At 41.2% G+C, this 21,770-nt stretch overlaps 1 protein-coding gene and 1 pseudogene across 2 annotated transcripts in view; one reads left to right on the top strand and one right to left on the bottom strand.

Annotated features, from left to right (window-relative positions):
* Nucleotides 1–182: 182 nt before the first annotated feature.
* On the top strand, nucleotides 183–12,543 carry LOC117085664 (annotated as a pseudogene).
* Nucleotides 12,544–13,307: 764 nt separating this feature from the next.
* Nucleotides 13,308–21,770, bottom strand: part of HERC5 (HECT and RLD domain containing E3 ubiquitin protein ligase 5) — a 60,515-nt gene continuing 52,052 nt past the window's right edge. Inside the window, exons 21-23 of one of the 2 annotated variants that reach the window (XM_033214793.1) lie at nucleotides 15,371–15,554; nucleotides 15,184–15,286; nucleotides 13,308–13,795 (exon numbers count right to left, since the gene is read on the bottom strand). In XM_033214793.1, coding sequence (XP_033070684.1) covers nucleotides 13,590–13,795; nucleotides 15,184–15,286; nucleotides 15,371–15,554 — 493 coding nt within the window. In that variant the 3' untranslated portion in view covers nucleotides 13,308–13,589. The remainder of the gene's footprint in view (nucleotides 13,796–15,183; nucleotides 15,287–15,370; nucleotides 15,555–21,770) is intronic. The other variant, XR_004438040.1, reaches the window with a different exon arrangement.

Raw genomic sequence — 21,770 nt, 5'->3', positions numbered from 1 at the left:
CCACCTCCTGAGTCAAGTGATTCTCCCACCTCAGCCTCCCAAGTAGCTGGGACTACAGTCATCTGCCACCATGCCCGGCTAATTTTTTTTTTTTTTTTTTTGTAGACATGGGGTTTCACCATGTTGTCCAGGCTGATCTCAACTCCTGGGCTCAAGCGATCCACCCGCCTCGGTCCCCCAAAGTGCTGCGATTACAGGAGTGAGCCACTACACCCAGCCAGTGCCCTTCTTACTGCTTAAGGCACTGTACACTTTAGCACTTAACCTTGTGCTGCAATTGTGTGGTTTTTGTCTCCTGTCTGTACAGTAAATGCTGAACATTTTAAATCTAATGTTTAGCACAGAGCAGGCAGTAAGTGCCTCCTGAATGAACACATGGCTCTGAGAAGCCTTATAACTTCAGCCAAGTTACTTAGCATTCTGGGCCTCATTTTTAGGGCCAAAAAGTCCTTACCCTTGTTTCATAAAATGGTGAGGATCAAATAAAATTTTATATGTGAGGGTACTTTGTAAAGAACTAAGTGATACTTCTGGAGACCATGTGAGGAACTTTGTGAACCCATTCGCCAGTGAAACAAGCCTAACTAGTGAAAATTATAAACAAAACAACCATTTAAACAGTCTGGAAATTGTCCTAAGGGCATACAGCTCATTAAATGAAGAAACATTCAAGGAAACCTACTGAAACTTAATAAGAACAGCAAGTTTTTGTCATCTGACCCAGCAACCATTTCTTTTTTGCTCCTTTTCAGCTCGGCAATGGCCACTCCAGGAGGGTGCAGTCAAGAACACAGGGCTCGCTCTTCCCCCAGCTCCTAGTTGAGGGTTACGGTACCTCCCAGGAGGCACAGGCCATCAGCATAGTAAAGGTAATTATGTAATTATAAAAGACAGTATAAATGCGTATTTCGTCATTCTTATTTATAGGGCAATTACGGACAAAAACCATGTATACGCAAGATGCATTGTATTTGGGAGCCTGTAACATAGATAACATATTTAGTATTAACATCACAAAGGAAATGGAGGTAAGCAAAGGTGTATTTGCAGTACGAAAATGATACCAGATAGTAACTTGAATTCATAGAAATACATGAAGAGAACCATAAGAGGTAAATAATATTAATGTAATGAATGCTATAAATATATACTTGCTCTCCTTTTCTCAGTTTAAGAGACATCAGATTATATAAAATAATTATAACTAAGTGTTGAGTTTGTAACATACGGATGTGATTACATAACAATAGCACAGCAAGAGGGAAAAAGGAATTGCACGCTTGATATGTGGCTAGGTCAAATAATGCTTCTATATCTTACTGACACTTTGTTGTTGTTGTTGTTTGAGATGGAATCTCACTCTCACCCAGGCTGGAGTGCAGTAGCATGATCTCTGCTCACTGCAACCTCCGCCTCCTGGGTTCAAGTGATTCTCCTGCCTCAGCCTCCCCAGTAGCTGGGATTACAGGGGTGCAACCACCACACCTGGCTAATTTTTGTATTTTTAGTAGAGATGAGGTTTCACCATGTTGGCCAGGCTGGTCCTGAACTCCCAACCTCAAATGATCCACCCTCTTCTGCCTCCCAAAGTGCTGGGATTACAGGAGTGAGCCACCATGCCCAGCCTCTTATTGACATTCTTATGAACAGATCAGCAGTTTTAAAAGACCTCGTAAGCCTTCATACACTGCTGGTGAGAATTTAAAACGTTGCAGCTTCTTTGGAAAACAGCAACACCACAAAAGGTCAAATGTAGAGTTGCCACATGACCCAGCAATTTCACTCCCAGGTATATACTCAAGAGAAGTGAGAACTTAAGTACTCACGATAGTTTGTATGCACATGTTCATAGCAGCATCATTTAGAATAGCCAAAAAGCAGAAACAACCCAAACGTCCATAAACTGATGAATGGATAGATAAAATGTAATATGAATATAATGAAATAATATTTGGCAATATAAAGTAATAAAGTAGTGATACATGCTAGACTATGGATGAACCTTGCAAACATTATGCTAAGTCGTAGAAGCCAGTTACGATAGGTCACATAGTCTAATTTCATTTATTTGAAATGTCCATAATAGGCAATCTCTAGAGACAGACAGTAGATTAGTAGCTGCATAGAGCTGGAGAAGAAGGGGGAGATTGTGCAGTTTTGGCTAAAGGATACAAGGTTTATCTTTGAGGTGATAAAAATATTCTAAAATGGACTATGGTGGCACTTTGGGAGGCCAAGGTGGGAGGCTTACTTGAGCCCAGGAGTTCGAGACCAGCCTGGGCAACATAGGGAGACCCTGTCTCTACAAAAATTAAAAACAAATAAAAAAATTAGCTGGGCATGGTGGTGTGTGCCTGTGGTCCCAGCTACTCAGGAGGCTGAGGTGGGAGGATCCAGCCCAGGAGGTCAAGGATGCGGTGAGCCATGATCATGCCACTGCACTCCAGCCTGGGCAACCCAGCAAGACCTTGTCTCAAAAAAAAAAAAAAAAAAAAAAAAAACCCAAACAGAAAAATTGACTATGGTGATGCTTGCACAATTCTGTGAAGATACTAAAAACCATTGAGTTATACACTATATATGGCTGAGTTACATGCTATGTGAATTATAGCTCAATAAAGTTGTTAGAGGAAAATTTAAAAAGCAGTATCTCAGTGTCCAGCCTAAGGCTCAGTGGTTCCAGGTCACTTGCTGGAGGTCAGATGCTGGTTAGAGGCATGGCCAAAAGTGAATGCAGGTCTTACGCCTTCTAAATTTTGTCCACCCGTTGTGCTACTTCTAGTGACCCTATGAAATATGACACCCTGTATTGGGAATTCAACAGGTTTCTACTGTTCCTTCCCAAGCTTCTCACTAGCAAATCATCCTGGCTTCATATCTGTTCATAGGGACACAAGCTGACCATTACGTAGCTCATGCTGCACACCAAGGCTTTGACCCCACCACTTCCATCTGTTGCACTGTAAACTCACCATGAGGAACACTGTCTTATTCCTACATTAGTGAAACTCCTCCCCACTCCTCCTCCTCAATAATTCGCTGACTTCATAATGCCAGGGGACCTATTGCTTCCTTAGAGACTCTTAACAAGATTCTCTTTGTAAGTGTCCTCAACTGCATCCCTGACAAACCATCTTTAACCACCTGTTAATGAGATCCTTCCCACCAGCTCTAAATGAGAAATTCCCATCCTGAGGGAGCAAAACCTGGCCTATTGTATGACCTACTCTCCTTCTTTATTTGCTGCCAGTCCTGCAAAGGAGGGGATTGGTTTTGTTATGTTTTGTTTTTGAGACATAGGCTCCCTCCCGGGTTCACGCCATTCTCCTGCCTCAGCCTCCCAAGTAGCTGGGACTACAGGCCCCCGCCACCACGTGGGTAGTTTTTGTAGAGACAGGATTTCACCGTGTTAGGCAGGATGGTCTCGATCTCCTGACCTTGTGATCCGCCCGCCTCGGCCTCCCAAAGTGCTGGGATTACAGGCATGAGGCACTGCGCCCGGCCCAAAGAAGGGAATTTTAAGGAGGCCCCTCTGAACTTGAGACTGCATCTGTAAGATGAAAATTACGATACCTACTTCCAGACCAAGGGAGAGTTTTAAGTTAGGTAGAAAATGTGAGACTATCTAGGAGAGCCACGAGCCCCAGTAGATTCTCCCTACTGTGTGTAGTGGTAGAGAAAGCCTGTCCACTATTCCAAGTTTTGTCCCTCTTAGTGAAATGTTCCATTTGGAGGCGATTGTTGTCTTCTGCATTTGCCACTAGATGGCACTTTTGGTTAACTCATGGGACCAATGGCCACTGAGCCCTCAGAAGGAAGCAGAAAGAGAACTGCACTGGTGAAATGCAGAGCTAGGTAGCATCCAGCAGAATGTCATGAGAGCCGAAGTGAATCCTGAAAAATGAATAGGAATAACCAAGACAGAGGAGGAGGCAGAATTGAAGAGAGGAGGTGAGGAAGAGGGAGAGATAGTGGTGCAATGGGAAGAGGGTTCCAGGCAAAAGAAAAAGCATGTGTGAAAACACAGAGAAGAGACTGGCCCATTCAGGAAACTGAAATAGAATCATGGGCTGCTTAATGATGTTTCCATTAACAACAGACCACATATACAACCCATAAGATTATTTGAGGAGCTAAAAATTCCTGTCACCTAGTAGCATCATAGCTGCCATAATGTTGTAGAGCAATTGCTTTATGTTTTAAATAAATGTAGTGTAGCCTAAGTGTACAGTGTTTATAAAGTCTACAGTGGTGTAATGTCCTAGGCCTTCACATTCACTCACCACTCACTCACTGACTCACTCAGAGCAACTTCCAGTCCTGCAAGCTCCATTCATGCTAAGTACCATTTAAAAAAATCTTTTATATCATATTTTTACTGTACCTTTTCTATTTTTAGATATACAAATATCGACCATTGTGTTAAAATTGCTTACATTGTTCAGTACAGTACACATGCTGTACAGGTTTGTAACATCATGCAAACATCACAGTGTACTTATAAACACAGCGTGTAAGTGTACTCTGTGATGTTTACACAGTAACAAAATCTCCCAAACAGTGGGAGATGAGGCTGGAGCTGTACACAGGGCACATCAGGAAGGATTTGGGAGCTGTCCAGTGAAATTGGAATTTATTGCCTGACTTTTAAATTATTTGGATTTGTGCAGCTGATAAACACTATGGTTGTTTTTATTTGGATTTGTGCAGCTGATAAACACTATGGTTGTTTTTCCCATAAAAAGGGAAAGAGAAAAAAAAGCACGTGCAGCGTACCAGAGGGTTTGTGTGTTACAGATCCCTGCTGTGGCAAATGTTCATACTTACAGTACAGTAACCACTTGTCACATGTAGATATTGAGTACTAGAAATGTGACTGTGACTGAGAACCTTTTAAATGTATTGAATTTTTATTAAAGAGCCCATACAGCACAGCACAGTTCTAGACTGTTTTTCCCACTGCTGCCAATGAATGTATTCACTTTTCAAAATTCTTCAAAGACTAAGCCTTTTGTACAGAGGAGTCCAATTTATTGGACAGTGCAGATAAAGATTTCCAGCTTCACAGCAAGCTCTGCTGGACAGTGTTGGTCTAGATATAGGGAGACCAATTGAGAGGCTAATGAAGTGATGGGACAAGAGATTTTTTTTTTTTTTTTTTTTTTTTTGAGACTGAGTCTTGTTCTGTCACCCAGGCTGGAGTGCAATGGCACAATCTTGGCTCACTGCAACCTCCGCCTCTCGAGTTCAAGCAATTCTTCTGCCTCAGCTCCCTGAGTAGCTGGGATTACAGGCACCCACCACCATACCCAGCTAATTATTGTATTTTTGGTAGAGACGGGGGTTTCACCATGTTGGCCACGCTGGTCTCGAACTCCTGACCTCAGGTGACCCACCCGCCTCGATGTCCCAAAGTGCTGGGATTACAGGTGTGAGCCATTGCGCCCAGCCAGTAGATGATGATCTTGAACTTTGAGCACTGGCAGTAGTGGGGTTACAGAGGTGTTAAAACTAGAATTATTAGAACTTGACTTGAATGTGGAATGTGGTAAAAAAGAGGGAGAAATGGAAGATGACTGTAGGCTTCTTCTTGAAGATATTGGTGGGATCACTCCAAGCTGTGAAATATAGAAAAACATTTTTGGACTAAAAAATGACAATTTTCTCCTTGCAAATGTTGAGATTAAAGAGCCAAGGGGCATACAGGTAGTGACATAGACTACATAGAAAAATGGCTATGGTGCTGGAATATATGAATTCCTGTAGGTCAGAGGTATAGCTCCAGGTATCACAGGCAGACCTCATCTATCAGCTTAAAGAGGAGACACTTTAGCCGTGGGCCCAGTAATAACTGAAGCCATAGACTTGATCAGGAGTCCAGGGGTTGGGGGTGTAAGGATACAAAGGAAATGGAAAATAAGCCAAGAAAAGGAGAGCAGTAATCAAAGGCCTCAAATGTGGTAGAAATGATTTAAGATGGAAATAACAAGTTTCTGTTGATATTTGCAACAAAAACAGTCATCTGTGGCTTTTACTGGAGCAGTCTGAGTGGGAGAAGTGGGGGACTGGAGGGCAGATTACAGTGTCACGGAGATATTAAGGCTGGAATTTCCTAATTGTAGATTTTTAGGAAAAAGCAAGGAAGAAGGGAAAGGGGGATATATAATGGAAGAGGGAAATTCTAAAATGTATTATCTTAATGGCAGAAATGTGGATATAGAAGAGCCTGTGGTGAAGCAATTGAAGATTAGAAGACATAGGAAAGCTGGCTGGGCATAGTGGCTCACGCCTGTAATCCCAGCACTTTGGGAGGCCAAAGTTGGTGGATCACCTGAGGCCAGGAGTTGAGACCAGCTTGGGCAACATGGCCAAACCCCGTCTCTACCAAAAATATAAAAATTAGCTGGGTGTGGTGTGCATGCCTGTAATTCCAGCTACTTGAGAGGCTGAGGCATGAGAATCCCTTGAACCCAGGAAGCAGAGGTTGTGGGGAGGCAGAGGTTGTGGTGGGCCTGCATCGCACTATTGCATTCCAGCCTGGGCAATAGAGCGAGGCTCTGTCTCAAAAAAAAAAAAACAAAACAAAACAAAATAGGAAAGCATGGAGAAATGATGGAGATGGAAAGGAATGCAATCAGAGCACAAATAGAGCACAAGACACCTCTCCTCAGAGACAGGGAGGGAGAAAGAAACAAAGGGTGTTGGAAGTGGGTTTACAGATAGCTAGCAAGTAGGAAATTCCAGGCTAGGCGTGGTGGCTCACGCCTGTAATCCCAGCACTTTGGGAGGCCAAGGCGGGTGGATCACGAGGTCAGGAGATCGAGACCATCCTGGCTAACACGGTGAAACCCCATCTCTACTAAAACTACAAAAAAATAGCCGAGTGTGGTGGTGGGCGCCTGTAGTCCCAGCTACTCGGGAGGCTGACAGGAGAATCGCTTGAACCCAGGAGGCAGAGGTTGCAGTGAGCTGAGATCATGCCACTGCGCTCCAGCCTGGGCAACAGAGTGAGATTCCATCTCAAAAAAAAAAAAAAAAGTAGGAAATTCCAGAGGTAGATCCCACTCTAGGTCTAATCGGTGGACATCACACACCAGGTACAACTATTACCCTTTCTTCTATAACACACACAATTTAGCACACATTTAAAAATACATATTAAATAAGACAGATTTTATTTTATCCCATTTTCTCTCTGCTTGAGAATATAAATACCACTTCATAACAGAGGAAAACATTTACTCACTGGTGTTGTTTGAGTTTGTATCTTGTCTTATTATTAATTTGTTTTACTGTATTAGCAAATGAAGGACACGTTCGTTTTCTACCTATTGTGAGCTGTCCTTCAAATACTTTCGGGTTGCATGTTTTATAGGTTGGCCTTGAATATCTTATTTTATTAATCATAATTAGACTCTTGTACCCTCTTAACAGACCATTGTCTTTAACCAGTTTCAAAAAATTATTTCTCTCTTGTTTCTCCCGTACTGTGAGCGTCTCTTACAAAACTATTAGCCAAGGTAACTCCTTAAAAGGTCATCCTTGTGATTTAGGGACTGAGGCAAATTATCTTTCAACTCAAAGTTGCCCTAAATTCTGTCCCCAGGCAAACAACTTGCCATCTTGGCACACATACGCACACAAAATGAAATACATGCTCATTTATGTACTCAAAAAGTATACAGTGACAGATTTCCCAAGGCATATTAGAATTTTATAGTTGCTGCTTGTACTAGAACTGTTTCTTTAGAATAGCTCCTCAATTTCTTTCTCCATTGGATGCAATTCTAGGGGAATTGCCAATCATCTTAACCTTTCCTGGCCATGGAATGGGTATGAGACTCAAGGTGGGCAAATAAGAAAGATCATCTCTCTTTGGAATTTAAAAAGTTTTTTTGAGATATAAGAGGCATACAATAAATTACACACATTTAAAGTGTGTAATTCGACAAATTATGGGATATGTATATACCTGTGAAACCATTCTCACCATTGAAATAATGAACATGTCCATCATCCCGCAAAAGTTCCTTGTGCCATTCTGTAATCCTTACCTCCTGTCCCTCCCCACCCCCATCCCCTTTCCCAGGCAACCACTTATCTGCTTTCTGTCACTGTACTTTAGCTTGCAATGTCTGGCATTTTATATAAATGTAAATGTAAATTTTATATAAATATAAATATACAGGATATAGTCATCGTTAGCTTCTTTCACTCAGTATAATTATTTTGAGATTCCTGCATGTTGTTGCGTCAACAGTCCATTCCTTTTTATTGCTGAATACTATTCTATAGTATGGACAGACTACAATTTACTTATGTATTCACCTATTGATGGACATTTGAGTTGTTTTCCATTTCTGGCTATTAAAAATAAAGCTGCTATGAACATTTGTATGTAATCCTTACGTGGACATACACTTTTATTTCTTTTGGGTAAATTCCTAAGAGTAGAATAGCAGGATCATATTGTAGATATTTCTTTTAAAGAAACTACCTAACAGTTTTCCAAAGTGGTCAAACCATTTAAATTCCCACCAACCGTGTATAAGAGTTCTAGTTCTTCCACATCCTTATCAACATTTGGTATGTCTATTTAATTTTAGCCATGGTAATAGGTGTGATGTGGTACCTTACTTGGGTTTTGATTTGCAGTTCCATAATGATAAATGTTGTTGAACTTATTTGCCATCGATATATCTTCTTGTATCTGTTCAAATCTTTGCCCATTTTAAAATTGAATTTTTGAATGTTGAGAGTTCTTTACATATCGTGGGTAGGATGTAAGTCCATTTTGTGCTGCTATAACAGAATACCTGAGACTATGTAATTTATAAAGAACAGGAATTTATCTCACAGTCTGGTGGCTGAGAAACCCAAGATCAAGACACAGCAGATTTATTTTCTGATTCAAGCTGGCACCCTTGTTGCTGTGTCTTCAGAGTAGGAGAATTGTGTTCCTCATGTGGCTGATGCAAGACTCCTTATATGGGGTCAGAGCAATAGTAGGTAATACTGTTCTATGTGAAGAATAAAGGAGGAAACACAAAGGTTCCAGTCAGTTGGAAAGATTCTCTTTAAAAAGCCTCCTCAGGAGTTTTGTGTGGGGCTGTGTCCCTGTCCACCCCAAAGTCCCCTTGGATCACCCGAAGAGGGATTTGGAGCTGGAGCAGTGAGCAGAACGAATACCTCACATGACCAGAGTGGCTGCTCCAGTAATAGAGAACCCCTTTTGAGGTATAGTAATGCATGGAGGGACTTAAGAGCTTGCTATTGGTGGAGTTCCCTGGGCCGAACAGCAAATTAAAGATAACTTGTGAGAAGTCAAAGCTTGGGTTCACAGTTGTATAAGCTGTCACCTGGAATGCCTTACAAACTGTGAGGTGGCTGTATGAACAGTTAGACCTCATTTATCAGCTTAAAGAGGAGATATTTCAGCCGCAAGCCCAGCAGCTCTACTGGTTATTTGGCCAGTTCAATGGTCTTATTCATTAACTGAAGTGCACCCAAAACAAAGATCTAGCCAATCAAGTCTCTGTGTGCCTGGAGGGACTGGGCAGTTTGACACCTAAGTTTGAAGATTCAACAATCCTGCTCTTTGAAGCAGACACAACTGCTCTGCATGACTATCACCACATTTGGGTTTCTCAAGACAATTCAAATTCCTTAGCACTTCATGCCTCATGCTAACTCATCAAATATCAGGCCCTTCCTGGAGAAGAAAGGCTATATCCTAATGCCAGAGCAGAAGTCAGCATCCAGCATCACAGATGTCCCTCTAAGTGAATGACTCCTTGGAGCTCCACCATACCAGTGGTCTTCAGGAACAACCCCCCAGGACTGGCTCACCAAAAAGCAGACCTTGGAGAATAGACTTCTTCCAAAGCCTGCAGTTTCTTCAGTAATGTCTCAGGCAACCGAAAGGGCTTTCAAAACTTGCTCCTCAAGAATCAGCAACAAGAAGTTCCTGAAAAACCAAGTTACCCAAAGTGACAGCATTTTACTACCAGTTCCTTCTTCATTTAATTGAAAAGGTAGAAGATCTAGAGCTTTCTGATCAAGATGAGATGGATCTGTCTGGCTGGCTGGTGATTCCCCAGGAATCCCATAAGCTGGAGAAGCCTGAGAATGGCAGTTGTGAAACCAGTGATAAGTTTCAGTGTAGAGATTTTGAAAAACCTGGGTAATGTGAAGTGCCTGAATGACTACTTGGAGGCCAAGAAACTATTGTCTATCCTCAGCATCATTTCCGAGGATTGACTTGTCCAGAAACATCAGGACCCATATAAAGTAAAGGACATATGCAAAGTCAATGAGCCCTGCAAAAGTTTTTCAGAGTGTATGATGAGAATTGAGAAGGAAGCTCTGTGTAAGTGGCTTCTAAAGAAAGATGGACAAAAGAATGGGATACCTGTGGAACCCAAACCTGAACCTGAGAAGCATCGATTCCCTGAATACGTGGCCCTGTCCTTCAAGAACAAGCTAAGACATCAAAGGCAATGGCTCCTTCTAGAATTGCTGATTCCAAGTCATAAACAACAGTCCCTTGTCAGAGTGGCTCATCAGGCCCCCACATAAGGAAGTAAGTCGCAAGGAAGTGCCTAGTACTGAGGACAGGGCTGGCCAACAAAAGCTTAAAAGCCCCACAATCACTTCCTGGTGTCCCTTTAATACAGCTGACTGGGTCCTGCCAGGAAAGAAGATGGGCACCCTCAGCCAGTGATTGTCTGGAGAAGACAAGTGGCTACTTCAGAAGAAGGGCCTGGAAGTATTACTTAATCCACCCCTACAGGAGGAACATAACTTCCCCCAAGACCATGATGGCTACCCTACAGTTTGTGATCTCTTTGCCTGTATGAAACTTAAAAGTCGAGAAAGAGAAGTGATTATATCAAACTCCTCTACAGATGTGAAGGAACAGACAAGAGTTCAGCAGCTTTTCAGCAGATTATTATAAATCCATGAGCTGAGTGACTGTGGCTTGCCAAATCATTGTATTTCTGGGTCTGACCAGTTGGCTTAGTCCCTTTCCTGCCTAAATTTGAACTAGTGAAGCAAAATACATCATTGGATTATGAGTTACCATTTAAACAAAAAAGGCTGAGGTGACTCAGTTCTTTCCTTCTGACAGAAGTATTAATTCACCCCATTCTAGAAATGTAGCACCTTGGTGGAGTTTTTCACAAGCCTCCCAGGCTCCTTAGATTGGGTTATTACTAAAAGTACATTAAAACACCGTAGTTTTAAAAAGGAAGTATTTCTGTAATTGAAGTATATTCTAAAGCTAGTAAACTTCCCTAACTTTTAATTGCCCTGTAGCTGCTTCTCTTGCTGTGTTTTCTTTTATTAGAGGCTGAAATTATTTTTCTGTTCAATATATACTTTGCACAAAAAATTAATCCTGCCAGTAGTGATTACCAAAACATGTACTAATAATCTTGGTACTTTTTGACATTAATTACCAAACATCTTAGCCTACGTTAGTTTTACATTATTTTTCTTCTTCACTTGAAAGAAACTGAGTTACTGCAATTTTTTTCTTTATTCCTTTTTTCTAAATCAAGCTTGTCCAACTCATGGCCCATAGGCCCCAGGATGTCTTTGAATGCAGCCCAACACAAATTTGTAAATTTTCTTAAAACATTATGAGTTTTTTTTTTTTTGCAACTTTTTTTAGCTCATCAATTATTATTAGTGTATTTTATGTATGGCCCAAGACAATTCTTCCTATGTGGCCCAGGGAAGCCAAAAGATTGGACATCCCTGCTCTAAATGTTATTAGAGTATCCAGTGAGCTTTTTTGGAAGGGCTCTGTATTGTTTTAAGACCATTTTTCAAGGTAGTTTTAGACTCTTTTCAAAATACTCTATAAATATAGGGTTTAAAAAAGCCCAGGTGCCAACTAAGAGCAAATAGGTGAGACACGTTGGAAACGTAGTGTAGTACTTGAACCACTCACTATCCTAGGGATTATTGGTGTATCCTCTATAAATGGAAGCTGAGCTTGACCCCTGGTACTTTTAACTAGGGATAAAGTTGTCCTCTCACTGTAAGCACAGCATACCTGTACCTCCAAAAGTACAATGCAGTGACATTTTAGTAAACAGGCTGCTTACAACACTTATACCTTGGGATGTTCATTGAAGCTTTATGAAAACTACTGATGTTTTCTCAGTATCTTTAAACTCATGTCCATGCTTTAAAAAGTCTGTAGGAGAGAACTGGGTTTTATAATGTTTTAAAATTCCTTTAAGACATCTTCACCACTTTCCTGACTTTGGAACTATGAAGTTTCTCAACTGCCTATGTTATTGGAAGTACTTTTGGGAAAATGTCATGGTCCTACAATGTCACTGTCATACAGTTTCATTAAAGTTCTTTGAACCACAGCTGAAAAAGAGCTTTGTATTATTCCTTAAGCCCCACCCAGGTATCATTTAGAACTATAATAATAATAAAGATGATGGGCAAAAACAACTTAAGGATGGCTGGGCACGGTGGCTCATGCCTGTAATCCCAGCACTTTGAGAGGCTGAGGTGGCGGATCACCTGAGGTGGGGTGTTCGAGACCAGCCTGACCAACATGGAGACACCCCGTCTCTACTAAAAATACAAAATTAGCTGGGCATGGGGGCGCATGCCTATAATCCCAGCTACTCAGGAGGCTGAGGTAGGAGAATTGCTTGAACCCAGGAGGCAGAGGTTGCGATGAGCCGAGATAGCACCATTGCACTCCAGCCTGGGCAACAAGAGCGAAACTCTGTCTCAAAAAAAAAAAAAAAAAAAAAACTTAAGGAGTCTTTCCAGTATCTTAAGTTGCAGCTAACTTTGTAGTTCTTGTTGGGGCCTAACACACTGTCTTTTACATTATCAAAGTGTAATTTACATTTATCACTATGTTAATGAGTATGCACAACATTCTTTTGCTTGGATGCATTTTGTACCTAACTCCATTAAAAGCATAACAGCCATTTAAATAAAAAAGCTGCCTCAGAAGCTTCTCCCAATGACTGTCACCACTGCCACCTGTCCCTACCTTGAAGAGAGGCTGGGATATGCATGATTTTAAAAGACTCAGAACAATGCCACTTCTACCATATAGGCAATCTGTACTGAAAGAAGGGGAGAACAGATATTGGGTAGATAATTACAAGTTTTAAAAAAACTTCTAAGCTAAAGAGTCTCTCTTCAGGCCAAGTCATGCAAACACTGTGTGAGAGACACAGCTTAATCTATATTATAATTGATATATCTTACATGCAATGATAGCAATTCCAAAAGATCTGGTAAACACATTGACTAGTGAATAAGACTTACAATTTTTCAGTTATTTTATTTTTGAAAAATATTTCCCCAAAGAGGTAAGGAATATGATGTAGACATAGGGGTTTCCAAGGGAGAGAATACAGTCACGGGTTCTTAGTTTCTGTTTCTGGTTAGGCCAGTAAAGCCTCTTATTCATCCCTCTTTCCCGCTTCTCATTAGAGACAGAAACGAAAACCCATGGCTTCAGGCTGCTAAAAGCCTAAAACAAAGTAGAGAAACAACAACAACAACAACAAAATAAGGCTGTTGGACAAGCTTGCTGGTCAGCCAAATCCTCTGTTGTTGCTGATGGCTACTTGAAGCGCTTCTTCCACTATTTCCATTGTAGAATATTTAGGGAGAAAGAGGACACTGAAACATGTCAGTGCTCTCATAGGGTCTCTTTCATTCCAACTTTCAGGACAGCAAAATGTTATTTTCATATTCTTTAAATCTTTCATTTGTAGTCTGTCAGTTCCTGTAAGAAATACTAAAAAGAAGAATAAAATGAAGCAATCTGTTTTACATGGAGACCAGAATCTCTTTACAGAGAAAAAAATGATTCACAAAACTTTATTGTGAGCCCATGTGCAGTGTCCTACATTTGACAGTGCATTTGGGATTGTATTAGAACAATGTCTGACACATAGTCACTGTCCTCAAGCAGCTTAAAGTCTGACTGGGAATATTAGATTCTTGTGAAGAAAAAGACACATAATAGCAAGAGAAAAGCTGTAAGATATAAGACAGCCCAAGGAGTGTCATGGAGTTAAGTGCCTCCCGAGTCAATGCTGTGCTTGAGAATAAGGAGAGAGAGCCAGGCTGGGATGACTGAGGGGATTTCCAAGAGTTCAGAATTATGCCAGACCTTTAAGGATGGAAAGGTTTAGAAAAGCAACAAGGAGGTAGGTGAGGTTCAAGGCAGGAGAAGGAACTTCAGAGAAAGGCCTGGAGGTGGGAAGGTACAAGGTGAGCTCTAGAGTGTTCAGACAATGGGATTATTTGGTTGGAACAAAAATTTCCTCTAAGAGTTAAGACTGGAAAGGTAGGTTGGGCTTCTATTAAGTCTGAGTATCTTCTAACATACATGTTATCCACAAAAATAAAAATAGAAGATAAATGTTTCTCAAAAGTAAGGAAATAGAAAATGAGAAAGTCATTAAGCCTAAAGATACAAATAAAATAGCTGTGTACAGTAATAGCAAATACAGTATTAATAATATAGGAACAGTAAAAATTAGCCAAATAAAATATCTCAGTTAATCCCACAAAGGCTGAATAAGTGAATGATGACAGGAGTACAGAAAGAAGGCTTGATATTTAGCTTGGATGAAGAAACAAAAACTTTTTTTTTTTTTTTTTTGTTGAGATGGAGTCTCGCTCTGTCGCCCAGGCTGGAGTGCAGTGGCCGGATCTCAGCTCACTGCAAGCTCCGCCTCCCGGGTTTACACCATTCTCTCGCCTCAGCCTCCCGAGTAGCTGGGACTACAGGCGCCCGCCATCTCGCCCGGCTAATTTTTTGTATTTTTTTTTTTAGTAGAGACGGGGTTTCACCGTGTTAGCCAGGATGGTCTCGATCTCCTGACCTCGTGATCCGCCCGTCTCGGCCTCCCAAAGTGCTGGGATTACAGGCTTGAGCCACCGCGCCGGGCCGAAACAAAAACTTTAAAAGCAATAAAAAGGGATGAAATCACAGGGGAAAAGATCGCTTATATAATTAACATTTGTTTTTTGATGTTGGGACACAGAGGATGTTGAATTGGACTAGGCGTAGCTCTGACACTATGATTTGCTGCAAATTGTACCTATCATAAAGGAAATTTTTATCCCATTAAAAAGACATACGATTACAGACCTATTCCTTGATATAATACTTACCAAGGAATTTTTTCTTTTCTTCCAGCGTCAATTTGTGGAAAGCCTTCCAAAACATCACTATGGTGGGATGTGAACTGTTATATCCTGGTTCATAACGTGCATTCTAGAGAAAATACAAAAAAAAAAAAAGTTATTGAGGAAATAGGAAGGAAAATTGAATTTAATCAACTTAGACTTTATGATGTACCCTTTCAAATGTTTTCCAATCATAATCTGTATGTCCAACAATCACATCCTTCAGTTCTTCGGGGTGGAATAATTTGATAATGTCTTCGTCGCAGATTTTGTAAAATCCTCTCCGAAATTCTTCATAAACCGCCTTTACAGAGTCATTGAAAATGTAATCGATATACTTAGAAACATAGTCTCTCCTTTAATAAAACAAAAAGTTATTTCAACACTTACTGCAATATCCTGAACGAAATGGTGAGGGGCTAAAAATAAAAGCTAGAATACCTAACAGTTTTTGAGTACTTACCATGTGTCATGGACTGTCATAGTTACTAGAGATTATCTAATGTAATTTTTTTTTTGAGACAGAGTCTCGCACTGTCACCTGGGCTGGAGTGGAGTGGTGTGATCTCAGCTCACTGCAATCTCCACCTCCTGGGTTCAAGAGATTCTCCTGCCTCAGCCTCCCAAGTAGCTGGGATTACACGTGCCCACCACCACGCCCAGCTAATTTTTTTGTATTTTTAGTAAAGATGAGGTTTCACCATTTGGCCAGGCTGCTCTCAAACTCCTGACCTTGTGATTTGCCTGCCTCGGCCTCCCAAAGTGCTGGGATTACAGACGTTAGCTGGCCCTAATGTAATTTTTATAACAACTCCATCATAGGCTGCTTATAACATATATAACTTAAATGTGAAAACACAGATTAAAGTCAAAGAAGGGAAAAAATATTCTATGCAAACACCAACCAAAATGAATCTGGTGTAGCTATACTAAAATCAGAAAAACATGACTAGGATAGAAAAGTACATTTACTAATGACAACCAGGTCATATACCAGGAAGGTAAAACAATTCAAAAATTTGTTATGTGCTTAGTAATAACTTAACAAAACTTAAAGAAACAGTCATATCTACATGTATAGTATAGATGCTAATATACCTCTCCTACTAACAGAAAAGCAGACAAAAAATTTTTAAGGACAGAGAAGATTCAAATACAATAAATGATCCAAGAAAACTATTTAGAATACTGCAACAAGATCTCTACACAGAAAACTACATAACATTTTTTCAAGAGTGACTAAAGATGAGCTAAACAAATGGAGATTTTATATTCATGGATTAAAGACTCTTTATTTTAAGATGTCAATTTTTCCCCAAAATTGATCTATAGGTTCAATACAATCACAGTTTCAAAAATTGAAAAAATAAAACCTGATCCAGACATTGTATCTTACTAAAAAAATCAATTAAAGTGGATCATAGATCTAAATGTGAGAAATAAAATGATAAGCTTCTAGAAGAAAATACAGGGGGCGGAGCAAGATGGCCGAATAGGAGCAGCTCCAGTCTCCAACTCCCAGCGCGAGCGACACAGAACCGGTGATTTCTGCGTTTTCAACTGAGGTACTGGGGTCATCTCGCTAGGGAGTGCCGGACAATCGGTGCTGGTCAGCTGCTGCAGCCTGACCAGCGTGAGCTGAAGCAGGGCGAGGCATCGCCTCACCTGGAAGCGCAAGGGGGAAGGAATCCCTTTTCCTAGCCAGGGGAACTGAGACACACAACACCTGGAAAATCGGGTAACTCCCACCAATACTGCGCTTTAAGGAAACAGGCACACCAGGAGAATATATCCCACACCTGGCCGGGAGGGTCCCACGCCCACGGAGCCTCCCTCACTGCTAACACAGCCGTCTGCGGCGATCTATCCGCAAGGCAGCAGCGAGGCTGGGGGAGGGGCGCCCGCCATTGCTGAGGCTTAAGTAGGTAAACAAAGCCGCTGGGAAGCTCGAACTGGGTGGAGCTCACAGCAGCTCAAGGAAGCCTGCCTGTCTCTGTAGACTCTACCTCTGCGGACAGCACAGCTGCAGCCCATAGGGGAAGAGCGGGGGCGGTGCAGACGCGAACGACTCTGTCTGACAGCTTTGGGGAGAGCCGTGGATCTCCTAACGCGGAGGTTGAGATCCGAGAACGGACAGACTGCCTGCTCAGGTGGGTCCCTGACCCCTGAGTAGCCTAGCTGGGAGACATCCCCCACTAGGGGCAGTCTGACACCCCACACCTCACAGGGTGGCGTCACCCCTGAGAGGAAACTTCCAAAGAAAGAATCAGACAGGTACACTCGCTGTTCAGCAATATTCTATCTTCGGCAACCTCTGCTGCTGATACCCAGGCAAACAGGGTCTGGAGTGGACCTCAAGCAATCTCCAACAGACCAACAGACAGTCCTTCTGACTGTCAGACGGAAAACTATCAAACAGGAAGGACACCTATACCAAAACCCCATCAGTACGTCACCATCATCAAAGTCCAGAGACAGATAAAACCACAAAGATGGGGAAGAAGCAGGCAAAAAGCTGGAAATTCAAAAAATAAGAGCGCATCTCCCCCTGCAAAGGAGCGCAGCCCATCGCCAGCAACGGATCAAAGCTGGTCAGAGAATGACTTTGACGAGATGAGAGAAGAAGGCTTCAGTCCATCAAAACTCTCAGAGCTAAAGGAGGAATTACGTACCCAGCGCAAAGAAACTAAAAATCTTGAAAAAAAAGTGGAAGAATTGACAGCTAGACTAATTAATGCAGAGAAGATCATAAACGAAATGACAGAGATGAAAACCATGACACGAGAAATACGTGACAAATGCACAAGCTTCAGTAACCGACTCGATCAACTGGAAGAAAGAGTATCAGCGATTGAGGATCAAATGAATGAAATGAAGCGAGAAGAGAAAACCAAAAGAAAAAAGAAGAAAAAAATGAACAAAGCCTGCAAGAAGTATGGGATTATGTAAAAAGACCAAATCTACGTCTGATTGGGGTGCCTGAAAGTGAGGGGGAAAATGGAACCAAGTTGGAAAACACTCTTCAGGATATCATCCAGGAGAACTTCCCCAACCTAGTAGGGCAGGCCAACATTCAAATTCAGGAAATACAGAGAACGCCACAAAGATACTCCTCCAGAAGAGCAACTCCAAGACACATAATTGCCAGATTCACCAAAGTTGAAATGAAGGAAAAAATCTTAAGGGCAGCCAGAGAGAAAGGTCGGGTTACCCACAAAGGAAGCCCATCAATAACAGCAGACCTCTCTCGCAGAAACTCTACAAGCCAGAAGAGAGTGGGGGCCAATATTCAACGTTCTTAAAGAAAAGAATTTTCAACCCAGAATTTCATATCCAGCCAAACGCTTCATCAGTGAAGGAGAAATAAAATCCTTTACAGATAAGCAAATGCTTAGAGATTTTGTCACCACCAGGCCTGCCTTACAAGAGACCCTGAAGGAAGCCCTAAACATGGAAAGGAACAAGCGGTACCAGCCATTGCAAAAACATGCCAAAATGTAAACCATCGAGGCTAGGAAGAAACTGCATCAACTAACGAGCAAAATAACCAGTTAATATCATAATGACAGGATCAAGTTCACACATAACAATATTAACCTTAAATGTCAATGGACTAAATGCTCCAATAAAAGACACAGACTGGCAAACTGGATCAAGAGTCAAGACCCATCAGTCTGCTGTATTCAGGAGACCCATCTCACATGCAGAGACATACATAGGCTCAAAATAAAGGGATGGAGGAAGATCTACCAAGCAAATGGAGAACAAAAAAAAGCAGGGGTTGCAATCCTAGTCTCTGATAAAACAGACTTTAAACCATCAAAGATCAAAAGAGACAAAGAAGGCCATTACATAATGGTAAGGGATCAATTCAACAGGAAGAGCTAACTCTCCTAAATATATATGCACCCAATACAGGAGCACCCAGATTCATAAAGCAAGTCCTTAGAGACCTACAAAGAGACTTAGACTCCCATACAATAATAATGGGAGACTTCAACACTCCACTGTCAACATTAGACAGATCAACGAGACAGAAAGTTAACAAGGATATCCAGGAATTGAACTCATCTCTGCACCAGCGGACCTAATAGACATCTATAGAACTCTCCACCCCAAATCAACAGAATATACATTCTTCTCAGCACCACATCGCACTTATTCCAAAATTGACCACATAATTGGAAGTAAAGCACTCCTCAGCAAATGTACAAGAACAGAAATTATAACAAACTGTCTCTCAGACCACAGTGCAATCAAACTAGAACTCAGGACTAAGAAACTCAATCCAAACCGCTCAACTACATGGAAACTGAACAACCTGCTCCTGAATGACTACTGGTACATAACGAAATGAAAGCAGAAATAAAGATGTTCTTTGAAACCAATGAGAACAAAGATACAACATACACAGAATCTCTGGGACACATTTAAAGCAGTGTGTAGAGGGAAATTTATAGCACTAAATGCCCACAAGAGAAAGCAGGAGAGATCTAAAATTGACACTCTAACATCACAATTAAAAGAACTAGAGAGGCAAGAGCAAACACATTCAAAAGCTAGCAGAAGGCAAGAAATAACTAAGATCAGAGCAGAACTGAAGGAGAGAGACACAAAAAACCCTCCAAAAAATCAATGAATCCAGGAGTTGGTTTTTGAAAAGATCAACAAAATTGACAGACCGCTAGCTAGACTAATAAAGAAGAAAAGAGAGAGGAATCAAATAGACGCAATAAAAATGATAAAGGGGATATCACCACCGACCCCACAGAAATACAAACTACCATCAGAGAATACTATAAACACCTCTACGCAAATCAACTAGAAAATCTAGAAGAAATGGATAATTCCTGGACACTTACACTCTCCCAAGACTAACCAGGAAGAAGTTGAATCCCTGAATAGACCAATAGCAGGCTCTGAAATTGAGGCAACAATTAATAGCCTACCCACCAAAAAAAGTCCAGGACCAGATGGATTCACAGCTGAATTCTACCAGAGGTACAAGGAGGAGCTGGTACCATTCCTTCTGAAACTATTTCAATCAATAGAAAAAGAGGGAATCCTCCCTACTCTTTTATGAGGCCAACATCATCCTGATACCAAAGCCTGGCAGAGACACAACAAAAAGAGAGAATTTTAGACCAATATCCCTGATGAACATCGATGCAAAAATCCTCAATAAAATACTGGCAAACCGGATTCAGCAGCACATCAAAAAGCTTATCCACCATGATCAAGTGGGCTTCATCCCTGGGATGCAAGGCTGGTTCAACATTCGCAAATCAATAAACGTAATCCAGCATATAAACAGAACCAAAGACAAGAACCACATGATTATCTCAATAGATGCAGAAAAGGCTTTTGACAAAATTCAACAGCCCTTTATGCTAAAAACGCTCAATAAATTTGGTATTGATGGAACGTACCTCAAAATAATAAGAGCTATTTATGACAAACCCACAGCTAATATCATACTGAATGGGCAAAAACTGGAAAAATTCCCTTTGAAAACTGGCACAAGACAGGGATGCCCTCTCTCACCACTCCTATTCAACATAGTGTTGGAAGTTCTGGCTAGGGCAATCAGGCAAGAGAAAGAAATCAAGGGTATCCAGTTAGGAAAAGAAGAAGTCAAATTGTCCCTGTTTGCAGATGACATGATTGTATATTTAGAAACCCCCTTGTCTCAGCCCAAAATCTCCTTAAGCTGATAAGCAACTTCAGCAAAGTCTCAGGATACAAAATTAATGTGCAAAAATCACAAGCATTCTTATACACCAGTAACAGACAAGCAGAGAGCCAAATCAGGAATGAACTTCCATTCACAATTGCTTCAAAGAGAATAAAATACCTAGGAATCCAGCTTACAGGGATGTAAAGGACCTCTTCAAGGAGAACTACAAACCACTGCTCAGTGAAATCAAAGAGGACACAAACAAATGGAAGAACATACCATGCTCATGGATAGGAAGAATCAATATCGTGAAAATGGCCATACTGCCCAAGGTGATTTATAGATTCAATGCCATCCCCATCAAGCTACCAATGACTTTCTTCACAGAATTGGAAAAAAACGGCTTTAAAGTTCATATGGAACCAAAAAAGAGCCCGCATTGCCAAGACAATCCTAAGTCAAAAGGACAAAGCTGGAGGCGTCACGCTACCTGACTTCAAACTATACTACAAGGCTACAGTAACCAAAACAGCATGGTACTGGTACCACAACAGAGATATAGACCAATGGAACAGAACAGAGTCCTCAGAAATAATACCACACATCTACAGCCATCTGATCTTTGACAAACCTGAGAGAAACAAGAAATGGGGAAAGGATTCCCTATTTAATAAATGGTGCTGGGAAAATTGGCTAGCCATAAGTAGAAAGCTGAAACTGGATCCTTTCCTTACCCCTTATACGAAAATTAATTCAAGATGGATTAGAGACTAAATGTTAGACCTAATACCATAAACCCTAGAAGAAAATCTAGGTAGTACCATTCAGGACATAGGCATGGGCAAGGACTTCATGTCTAAAACACCAAAAGCAACGGCAGCAAAAGCAAAAATTG

The sequence above is a fragment of the Trachypithecus francoisi genome, unplaced genomic scaffold, assembly GCF_009764315.1.
Source record: "Trachypithecus francoisi isolate TF-2019V2 unplaced genomic scaffold, Tfra_2.0 Lachesis_group1, whole genome shotgun sequence".
Classification (NCBI taxonomy): Eukaryota; Metazoa; Chordata; class Mammalia; order Primates; family Cercopithecidae; genus Trachypithecus; species Trachypithecus francoisi.
This window is presented reverse-complemented; position numbering and strand designations above follow the sequence as displayed.